The 12,166-nt window shown below is 38.9% G+C and overlaps 1 protein-coding gene across 1 annotated transcript in view; it reads right to left on the reverse strand.

Annotated features, from left to right (window-relative positions):
* Positions 1-12,166, reverse strand: part of TMEM131 (transmembrane protein 131) — a 185,822-nt gene that overhangs the window by 138,287 nt on the left and 35,369 nt on the right. Inside the window, 2 exon segments of the mRNA XM_017871809.1 lie at positions 3,673-3,727; positions 3,730-3,740. Of these exon segments, the coding sequence (XP_017727298.1) occupies positions 3,673-3,727; positions 3,730-3,740 (66 nt within the window).

Consider the following 12,166-nt stretch of genomic DNA (forward strand, 5'->3'; position numbering starts at 1 on the left):
AAAAAAAAAAAAAAAAAAAAAAAAAGGTGTATCATTAGGTTATTTGAAACCTTTCTAGTTTTTTGATGTAGGATTTATTATTCTATAAATTCGCCTCTTAATATTGCTTTTGCTATGCCCCATAGGTTTCAGTATGGTGTATTTCTATTTTCATTCGTCTCAAGAAATATTTTAGTTTACCATTTAATGTCTTCCTTCACCCATTGGTCATTCAGGAACATGTTTGATTTTCATGTATTTGTAGTTTTGAATGTTCCTCTTGTTACTGATTTCTAGTTTTAAATTCCACTGTGGTCAGATAAGATAGTGGATAAAATTAATTAGAAAATTTTTTTTGAGATTTGTTTTGTGTACTAACATATGATCAATCCTGAAGAATGCTTCATGTGTTGATGAAAGAAATGGTATCCTGCAGCTGTTTGGTGAAATGTTCTGTAAGTGTCTGTTAGGTCCATTTGGTTGATGGTGTAGTTTAAATCCAATGCTTCATTATTGATTTTCTGTCTAGATGACCTGTCCAATGCTGAGAGTGGGCTGTTGAAATCCCCCGTTCTATTACTGTACTGTGGTCTATCTCTCCCTTTAGATCTAATAGTTGCTTTGTATTTCTCGGTGCTCTAGTGTTGGGTGCACATATATTTCCAACTGTTATATTATCTTGCTTAACTGATCCTTTGATCTTATAATGTCCTTCTTTGTTGCTTTTTACAGCTTTTCACTTGATGCCTGTTTGGCCTGATATAACTAATGCCACTCTTGCTGGCTTTTGGTTTCCATCTGGATGGATTATCTTTTTCTATCCCTTCACTATCAGTCTGTATGACTTTACAGGTGAGGTGAGTTTCTTACAGGCAGTATATAGTTGAGTGTATTATCCATTCAGCCAGTCCATATTTTTTAAATGGTGGAACTGAACCCATTTACATTCAAGGTTATTGATAGGTAAAGACTTGTTCCTGTCATATTGTTCTCTGGATGTTTTATCTTTTGTTCTGTACTTCCTTTCTTATGGGTTTTCTGTGTTTGGGTGTTCTCCACATTGATACAGTTTGACTCTTTTTCCTTTCTTTGTGTTTGGACTCTACCAGTGAATTTTATAGCTTCACATGTTTCCATAATGGTGGTTATTTTTTAATTTCCAGATTAAGACTCCCTTGAGAATTTCTTGTAAGGCCAGTCTAGCAGTGATGAATTCCCTTCATTTCTGCTTGTTTGTGAAAGATTTTACTCCTTTTTCATTTCTGACATGTAGCTCTGCAGAGTATAGTATTCTTGGCTCACAGGTCCCCCACCCCCACTTTAAGTACTTTTAATATATCATTTCATTCTTTCCCTGCCTGTAAGTTTTCTGCTGAGAAATGTGCTGTTAAGTTTAATGGGAATTCCCTTATATGTGACTTGACACTTTTCTCTTGCTGCTTTTAGAACTCTTCGCCTTTAACATCTGGTAATTTGACTATAATGTGCCTCAGAGATAACCTGTTTGGGCTGACTCACCTGGATGTCCATCTCGAATCTCAAGACGGGAAGTTTTCAGCTGCTATTTCATTAAGTATATTTTCTACACTTTTCTCCTTTCTCTTCTCCTTCTGGAATGATCACATTGCTCACTTCATGGTATACAGTAATACATCCTGTAGGCTTTCTTCACCCTTTCTTCTTTTTTTGTCTGCCTGTGTTATTTCAAAAGATCTGTCTTCAAGTTCAGAAATTCCTTCTTCTGCTTGGTTTAGTCTGCTGCTGAAGCTCTTGATTGTATTTTTTATTTTACTCATTGAATTCTTCCGCTGTAGGATTTATTTGGTTCTTTTTTATGTTACCTATCTCTTTGTAGAATTTCTTATTCAAATCATAAATTATTTTCTTGATTTTGCTGAACTGTGTGTTTTCTTATATCTCATTGAGATTCTTTAAGATTATTTTGAATTCTTTCTCTGGCATTTAGTATATTTTCTTATGACTGGGGTCTGTTACTGAGAATTACTGTTTTCCTTTGGAGGTGTCATATTTCCTTTTCTACATTTGATGTGTCCCCATGTTGATTTCTATACATCTGGTAGAAAAGTCATTTCTTCCAATTTTATGGAGTATATTTCACAGGGAAAGACTTATTTGTATAAATGGGTCTTGGAGTGTCAGATTGATGGGGTGCATTGGCTTTGGTGCATCTGTGTCTAGGTGGGCACTGTAGTGTAGTCTCTGTGTACTTTCCTCAGTTGTGAGTCACACTTGACGTGTGCAAGTATCTCAGTAGCCTAGGCTGAGAGAGTCTGTGGTGGCGTGGTGCAGCTTTGTTGAGGGTGGGCTCACAAGGCTTTCTCAGGTCAGGGATGTGTGCATCCATACAGTGGGTTAGACAGCTTGGAATCTAGCCAACTTAGGGTCTGGCTCTACACCACAGGGCTGTTACTCTGGGCAGGAGCAACAAGCACGTGTTTAGTTCAATGGCATGGGGGTATGCCTGCCAGGAGTAACCCAAAGGGCTGTTTCTCAGGCCTAGCTATCTGTGAAACTGTTTTGTGATGTGTGGATTTATGTCACAGAGTTAAAATTTTCTTTTGACTCAGTAGGATGAAAAAACTTTTTGGAGAATCTGTGAAGGGACATTTGGGAGCCCACTGAGGTTGCTCAGCTGAACTGGGAGTGTGTTTGCCAGGGATGGCCCACAGCGCTGTTTTCCAGGCTTGGGATGCAGTCTCATGGCTTCTCAGGCGGCTTGGGTGTCGTTGGCTTGGGGTGGCCCACGGGGCTGTTTCTCAGGGTGGGGGAGCAGACACATGGGTGTTTAGATGGCTGTGAAGCGTGTCTGCCAGGGGCAGCCTATGGGGCTGTTTCTCAGGTCCAGGATGTAAGCACAAGGCTGCTTGGCTGGCGTGGGGACATGTTTGCTAGGGGCAACCCAAAGGGCTATTTCTTAGGCCTGAGACACAGGCACAGAGCTGCTCAGCTGGTATGGAGGTGTGTCTGCTGGTGGCTGCCCACAGGGCTGGTTTTCAGGCCCTGATTTCAGGTGCAGGGCCATTGGGCAGGCCAAGGAAGTATCTTGGGGGAACACTGTGGGGCACTTTCTTAGGTGCTGAGTGCAGGCATGTAGCTGCTTTGCTGGCCCTTGGCTGTATTAGCTGCTTAGAGGCTAGGGGGTCTCTCCTGCTTGGGGGAGGGTGTGCAGTGGTTTGCTTAGCTCATCAAGGCAGTTCTGCGACTGAACCATGTCTGTCTGTGCATTTGCTTTTACTTGCCATTTTGGGTTGGTGATACTACTATTTGGTGATGCGTAAGAGCTTGTATATTAAAAGCACATATATTAAACAAATAGAATATATTTTATTCACAAGAAGATTTTTAAATAGTAAAAGTAAAAATGAAGTGCTAATCAAAACAGCTAATGGTAAGTTCTTTGCCATTTCCAAAGATTCTCTGAACCAGAGACTACAACATGAGAGTATTTTTCAAGCTTTAAAAACGCTGTATGTTAGACTCCTAAAATATTATATGTTAGACTCCTAATAGATACTTGCTTCCCATTTTCAAACTGCATTCAGTATCATTTGTTTTCCTGATGACTAGAACATGTAACTTTCCCATATAGATATAACACAGGCAAAAGACAAGACAAATGCATGTCAAATACATATAATAGTTTAATGGGAAATCCAAAAATTTTAAACTTACTGTTCATGGAAATCCAGCATTGGTGGCTCAAATCGTATGGGCCTGCAATTCCCCGGTAGAGAGATATACTGTGAATAAAAGAAAACAACGTTAAGAAGCAATTCTTCAAAATAGATGTTTCCCCAAACTGTATCCAGGCAGTTGACTTTGGTCCTAACAATGCATTTTTTAAGAAAATTGGCTCTAACCATCTATCAGAAATATGTTACTTTTAAATTAGTGGAAACCAATAAAGATTGCATTTTAGAAAATGAAAAGTGGGAGTATTTTCTTCTTCAAAGGATATGAAAACAGAAAATGCTCGGGCAGACTGAATGTTGAATTTATTTGGTTGTTATAATTGGTAACGATATACTTTAGTAGGTCACTTGGATTTTTTAATACATGTATGATGAATAAAGAGTTAATACAACAACATACATTTAGCAGACAATATATGGAGGCAAAAATCACAATCATATTGTAACTAGAGTGGCAAAGGACTAAACAAAAATGAATTTGAGATAGAAATTTCCAAGAACTGATAAATCTATTTCATCTGAAAGTTTGGAATACACTAGAAATGATCTCTGATGTCCTGGCCTCGATATTTCAGTAGCCTCTTCTAACTAACCCACCTGATACCAGAACTTCTCAATAAAACAGATTTCCGAATAGCAAACCTCAGACATCATCAGGGGCTGACACTGATATAAAACATAAATGACCTTTGGTGAGGGGGGAGGTAGTTCACATGCGTAAAGTGTTTATATACTGAGAAAGTCAGAAATTCAGAAAGCCACTAAGTTTCAGAATAGTAGATTTTGATGTTTTTGTCCTAGGAAATGATGTCAGAGCAGAACCCATTTTGTGAGGCTACTTTATTTCCATCATCACTGAAATTCATAGTAACATAAGCTTTGAAATGATATAGTAATTTCATTCAGGATTCAGAAATCAGAGGAAATATCTAGGATAGGAAATAATTAGAAATAGACAAGGACATTTACAATATGGAGGAAATTTGGCTTTAATTCAATTCTATAAAGATTAAATAATCTGAGCAGTGGAATAATTCAGCTGAAGGTAATAAAATCCAAACACGGTTTTAGCCCTACCAATTTAGAATATTCTTTTGTGTAGCTTGAGAACCCCTCTGCATATGTTGAACAGAAAAGACACACACAACAACAAAAAAGCAAGCAAGCGCCAAATGTAAGATCACATTTTACTAGAGAGCGAAACTGAAGACACCGGAAACGAAGGCGCGATTCCTTGCAACACAGAGTCAGCATCTGTTCCTTCTTGCTTTCTGCCCTTCTTAGACGTGATATAACAGCACTACTCTTTGGCTCCTTTAAAACAAGAGATGCTCCTCAGCTCATCAGTTTTATTAGCATGAAACTCAAATTTACATAAATCTTAATAAAGTAAAAATAAAGCATAAGGCATAACCATATGTCATTAATTCCTATAAAATATTATATTCCTATATAATATATATTTCTATAATGTAATATATATTCCTACATATAATATATAATTCCTATATATTAATTACATGGACTGTTTAGATGTTGGAGAAAAAGGAGATTAAGACAGTGTTTTTCTCTCACAGAGCCAAGAGGCTGTTCTGCAAATTACAAACGGAAATGTCTAAAGTGGCCAGGTGGGGTTAAAAAAAAGTATATACCCCATCCACTGAATACAAATGTATGAATGTGTACTATGTGCCAGGGACTGTCTATTGGCTGGGGCTACAGTGGGGAATAAAGAAAAGCGCCTGCTGTCATAGCACTAACATCCTAGTCGGGGGATCAGAAGTTGAATGTATTAGGTGAAGATGTGTGTATAAAGAAAAATCAAACACCAAAAATGCCTCTCTGAGGAGGGACACTAGTGCCAAGGCCTGAACGGCAGAGATCTAGGGGAAGAAAGTTAGGAATGTATTTGGTGAGTTGAACAAGGAGGCTTAAGTGACCATTGTGCAGTGAGGGAGGAGTAGGAGGTAGGAGCTGAGCTCACAGGTACAAGAGCCAGGTCTCCTTGTAGGAGCATGGATTATTCTCAGTGTAACAAACTACAGTGTTTCTGAGCAAGGAGTAGCATGATCTGACACATATTAAAAGGTTAATTCTGGCTACTTTGTGAAGAACCAAGGAAGTTCCTGTAGGAGCCCAACAGTGGGAAGCAGGAAAGTCCTGGAGTGCTCCAGGCAACTGGCAATGGCAGCTACAATCCAGGGTGGCTACAAGGGAGAGTAGCGAGCAGTGGCTGGTTTCTAAATATATTTGGAAGCTTGAGAAAACTGGTTGTGCTGATGGATTGATTTTGAGGGATCAAAGGTAACTCATTCTAAGATTTTCACTGGATACACAGTCATGATGTGGGAGGAATGGGTTGGAAGTGGGAAGAGGTAGATTTTCAAGGGTATTGTTTTAGACATTTAAATTCAGATGTCTTATCTAGATGGAGATGTCATGGATATTGTTTATATTAAAAAGTTACTGATTTTCACATACTGATCTTAGTCACCTTGGTGAGTTTAATTCTAATTGTTTAGATTCTCCCCTGATTTTCCGCTGTTGCTACATGTGCTGCCAAAATGAGCACTATCTTGGATGATCGCTGCAGACAAATCATCTGCAAGTAACAATTTGATTCCTCCTTTCAAATCCTTATATTTTATGTCTTGTGCTAAGATCTCCTGTAAAATGCTTCAAAGATGTGATGTCCAGCAACTATACTGTGATATTTACAAAGTGCTCACAGAATGAGACAGAGGAAACAGTACATCAAATATGATTCCCTCATAAATAAAAGCATATTTTCAAAACAATAGCAGATCTTTATCTAAGGAACAGTTTAATATCCGAGTGAGTACAATACAAGCTGACACAGGTACAATCCTATGTTAACCAAACCGAAAATGCAGTAACACAGCTGTCATGTCTCCACAGCTGATTCAAATGGTTGCTACCCATGTTTATTTAGAAAGAGCATGGCATTGTTTAGTGCTTTATTAACAGAAAGCAAATGTCTGCACATATGTAATGTTGACAAATGGGGGAAGTTGCAATATAAAGAATGGTAGCCTTTGCTAATGTCATTGTAGTTTTTTTCTTGATTTTTAAAATTATTACTATTACTATTTTTGAGAGACAGGGGTCTCATTGTGTTGCCCAAGCTGGTCTCCTGAGTAGCTGGGACTACAGGTGTAGCACGCCAGTGTGCTGGGCTCAACCTTTGACAATTTCAAAGCAACAAAATCTGAGACATGATAGTATATTGCATTATTTTATGCTTTCTGCAATGATTATATATGTTCTGAAGTCTCAATTCAATTGGTTTAATAAATTTTCACTAAAAATCTTATTTATATGGAGATGAATGAAGACTATTTTCTGATTTCAAGCTAGGAAACAGCTGAAGAGACACAAGAACTCTTGCGGGAAATGGTCGTACTGCTTGTTGAACTGTCAGGTCAAAGTTGAGCAGGAAACTCCCCAATCAGACATACGGGCTTCTTGGGTCTCCGGGAGTTTCAAATGCTTTCCTAGGATCAACTACTACCTAAACAACAGATACTCTTTGGCCCAGCATTTTTAAAACAATTGTTTGTGATGTACCTGCATCATAAACACCTACAATGCTTATGGAAATGCAGATTCTAGGGCCCCACCTCCAGAATCTAATTCCCTGTAAGCAGAATGGACCCCAGAAACCTGCATTTTTAAGCACCCTCACATTTAGGAGCCACTATTTTGCATCTTGATCCACAAACATCACAGCCACAAATAAGAGGGGGGGAAGAGGTTTAGTAAAACTATCAAAGTCACCAGCAGTTTAAATTGATGTCAAATATGATTTTTATTAAAGAGCCAGCTAAATAAACAGTAACTTAAAAGAAATGAATAGGACTTCTCCTATATTATATATATTCTCCCATAAATGCATTTTTAGTTTTAATTTGCATTTCCCTAATGATGAATAATGTTGATCATCTTTCCATTTACTTGGTGCACAATTAGGTACCTTCTTTTGTAAATGTCTGTGGAAAGTTTTTTTAACTGGGATGTCTGTCTCATTATTGAGGTATTTGTTTGTTTGTTTGTTTGTTTTTTTGAGGCAGAGTCTTGCTCTGTCGCCCAGGCTGGAGTGCAGTGGCGCGATCTCGGCTCACTGCAAGCTCCACCTCTCGGGTTCACGCCATTCTCCTGCCTCAGCCTCCTGAGTAGCTGGGACTACAGGCGTCTGCCACCGCGCCCCGCTAATTTTTTGTATTTTTAGTAGAGACGGGGTTTCACCATGGTCTCCATCTCCTGACCTTGTGATCCGCCCGCCTCGGCCTCCCAAAGTGCTGGGATTACAGGCGTGAGCCACCGTGCCCGGCCTCATTATTCAGTTTTATTCAGTTTTAAGAGTTCTCTGTTATGTGCTGCAAATATTTTTACCCTGGTCCTGGTTTACCTTTCCCTTTTATTAATGGTTTCTTTTGAAAAGCCTAAGTTTTTAATTCTGATGAGGTCGAAATGATGATTTTTTCTTTTTTGAGATAGGGTCTGACTCTGTCGCCCATGCTGGAGTGCAGTTAGTGGTCCAATCATGGGTCACTGCAGTCTTGACCTCCTGGGCTCAAGCCACCCTCTGGCCTCATCCTCCCAAGTAGCTGGGAGTATAGGCACACACCACCACAACTAGCTAATTTATTATTACTTTTTGTAGATACAGGTCTCACTATGTTCCCCAGGCTAGTTTCAAAACTCCTAGTCTCAAGTGATCCTCCCACGGTAGCCTCCAGAAGTGTTAGAATTATAGGTGTGAACCACTGCGCCCAGCCTCATTTTTTCTTTCATGGTATGTGTTTCTGGTATTTTAAAACTTTGTCCAGTTTGCAAATATTTCTATGAAAAGATTGGTTTTATTCTAAAAGTTTTACACCTTTAACTTTTAGATATGAGCCTATTTATTATTGTCCATTTTAAGTTAATTATGGCGATGGTGTGAGTTAAAAGATTAAAGTTCACTTTTTCTTTCTCTGTAAATATCCAGTAGGCCTAGTATCCTTTGTTGAAAAAGATTTTTTTTTTTTATCCTTTAAGTTCTGGGGTACATGTGCAGAACGTGCAGTTTTGTTACATAGGTATACACGTGCCATGGTGGTTTGCTGCACCCATCAACCTATCACCTATATTAGGTATTTCTCCTAATGCTATCCCTCCCCTAGCTGCCCAAGCCCTGACAAGCCCCAGCGTGTGATGTTCCCCTCTGTATGTCCATGTGTTCTCATTGTTCAACTCCCACTTGTGAGTGAGAACATGTGGTGTTTGGTTTTCTGTTCTTGTGTTAGTTTGCTAAGAATGATGGTTTCCAGCTTCATCCACGTCCCTTCAAAGGACATGAACTCATCCTTTTTTATGGCTGCACAGTATTCCATGTTGTATATGTGCCACATTTTCTTCATCCAGTCTATCATTGATGGACATTTGGGTTGGCTCCAAGTCTTTGCTATTGTGAATAGTGCTGTAATAAACACACGTGTGTATGTGTCTTTATAGAATGATTTATAGCCCTTTGGGTACATACCCAATAATGGGATTGCTGGGTCAAATGGTATTTCTAGTTCTAGGTCCCTGGAGAATCACCACACTGTCTTCCACAATGGCTGAACTAATATACATTCCTTAACAGTGTAACAGTGTTCCTATTTCTCCACATCCTCTGCAGCATCTGTCGTTTCCTGACTTTTTTTTTTTTTTTTTNGTTAGCCAGGATGATCTCAATCTCCTGACCTCGTGATCCGCCTGTCTTGGCCTCCCAAAGTGCTGGGATTACAGGCTTGAGCCACCACGCCCGGCCCGTTTCCTGACTTTTTAATGATCAACATTCTAACTGGCATGAGATGGTATCTCACTGTGGTTTTGATTTGCATTTCTCTAATGACCAGTGATGAGCTTTTTTTCATGTTTGTTGGCTGCATAAATGTCTTCTTTTAAGAAGTGTCTGTTTACAGTCTTCGCCCACTTTTTGATGGGGTTGGTTTTTTCTTGTAAATTTAAATTCATTGTAGATTCTGGATATTAGCCCTTTGTCAGATAGATTGCAAAACTTTTCTCCCATTCTGTATGTTGCCTGTTCACTCTGATGATAGTTTCTTTTGCTTTGCAGAAACTCTTTAATTAGATCCCATGTGTCTATTTTGGCTTTTGTTCCCATTGCTTTCGGTGTTTTAGACATGAAGTCTTCGCCCACGGCTATGTCCTGAATGGTATTGCCTAGGTTTTCTTCTAGGATTTTTATGGTTTTAGGTCTTACTTTTAAGTCTTTAATCCATCTTGAGTTAATTTTTGTATAAGGTGTAAGGAAGGGGTCCAGTTTTTTTCTGCATATGGCTGGCCAGTTTTCCCAACACCATTTATTAAATAGGGAATCCTTTCTCCATTGCTTGTTTTTGTCAGGTTTGTAAAAGATCAGATGGTTGTAGATGTGTGGTGTTATTTCTGAGGTCTCTCTTCTGTTCCACCGGTTTATGTAGCTGTTTTGGTACCAGTACCATGCTGTTTTGGTTACTGCAGCCTCGTAGTATAGTTTGAAGTCAGGTTCAGGTAGTGTGATGCCTCCAGCCTTGTTCTTTTTGCTTAGAGTTGTCTTGGCTACGTGGGCTCTTTTGTGGTTCTATATGAAATTTAAAGTAGCTTTTTCCAATTGTGTGAGGAAAGTCAACAGTAGCTTGATGGGGACAGCATTGAATCTATAGATTACTTTGGGCAGTATGGCCATTTGCATGATATTGATTCTTCCTATCCATGAAAATGGAATGTTCTTCCATTTGTTTGTGTCCTCTTTTATTTCATTGAGCAGTGGTTTGTTGTTCTCCTTGAAGAGGTCCTTCATATCCCCTGTAAGTTGGATTCCTAGGTATTTTGTTCTTTGTAGCAATTACGAATGAGAGTTACTCATGATTTGGCTCTCTGTTATTGGTGTATAGGAACGCTTGTGATTTCTGCACACTGATTTTGTATCCTGAGACTTTGCTGAAGTTGCTTATCAGCTTAAGGAGATTTTGGGCTGAGACGGTGGGGTTTTCTAAATATACTATCATGTCATCTGCAAACAGAGACAATTTGACTTCCTCCTTTCCTATCTGAATACCCTTTCTTTCTTTCTCTTGCTTGATTTCCCTGGCCAGAACTTCCAATACTATGTTGAATAGGGGTGGTGAGACAAGGCATCCTTGTCTTGTGCCAGTTTTCAAAGGGAATGCTTTCAGTTTTTGCCCATTCAGTATGACACTGGCAGTGGGTCTGTCATAAACAGCTCTTATTAGTTTAAGATACATTCCATCAATACCTAGTTTATTGACAGTTTTTAGCATGAAGGGGTGTTGAATTTTGTCAAAGGCCTTTTCTGCATCTATTGAGAGAGTCATGTGGTTTTTGTCATTGGTTCTGTTTATGTGATGGATTATGTTTATTGATTTGCATATGTTGAACCAGCCTTGCATCCCAGGGGATTAAGCCAACTTGATCGTGCTGTATAAGCCTTTTGGTGTGGTGCTGGATTTGGTTTGCCAGTATTTTATTGAGGATTTTCACATCAATGTTCAACACAGGGATATTGGCCTGAAATTTTTTTTGTTGTGTGTCTGCAGGTTTTGGATCAGGATGATGCTGGCCTCATAAAATGAATTAGGGAGGATTCCCTCTTTCTATTGTTTGGAATAGTTTCAGAAGGAATGGTACCAGCTCCTCTTTGTATCTCGGGTAGAACTTGGCTGTGAATCTGTCTGGTCCTGAACTTTTTTTGGTTGGTAGGCCATTAATTACCGCCTCAATTTCAGAACTTGTTATTGGTCTATTCAGGGATTCAACCTTTTCCTGGTTTAGTCTTGAGAGGGTGTATGTGTTCAGGAATTTATCAATTTCTTCTAGATTTTCTAGTTTATTTGCGTAGAGGTGTTTATAGTATTCTCTGATGGTTGTTTGTATTTCTGTGGGATAAGTGGTGATATCCCCTTTATCATTTTTTATTGCACTGATTTGATTCTTCTCTCTTCTTTATTAGTCTGGCTAGTGATCTATTTTGTTGATCTTTTCAAAAACCCAGCTCCTGGATTCATTTATTTTTTGAAGGATTTTTTTGTGTCTCTATCTCCTTCATTTCTGCTTTGATCTTGGTTATTTCTTGTCTTCTGCTAGATTTTGAAATTGTTTGCTTTTGCTTCTCTACTTCTTTTAATTTTGATGTTATGGTGTCGATTTTAGATCTTTCCTACTTTCTCTTGTGAGCATTCAGTGCTATAAATTTCCCTCTGCACACTGCTTTAAATGTGTCCCGGAGATTCTGGTACTTTGTGTCTTTGTTCTCACTGGTTTCAAAGAACATCTTTACTTTTGCCTTCATTTCGTTATTCACCCAGTAGTCCTTCAGGAGCTGGTTGTTCAGTTTCCATGTAGTTGTGCGGTTCTGAGTGAGTTTATATCCTTGTTAATTTTCTGTCTCGTTGACTAATATT

This window comes from Rhinopithecus bieti, unplaced genomic scaffold (assembly GCF_001698545.2).
Source record: "Rhinopithecus bieti isolate Rb0 unplaced genomic scaffold, ASM169854v2 scaffold_6935, whole genome shotgun sequence".
NCBI classification, from domain to species: domain Eukaryota; kingdom Metazoa; phylum Chordata; class Mammalia; order Primates; family Cercopithecidae; genus Rhinopithecus; species Rhinopithecus bieti.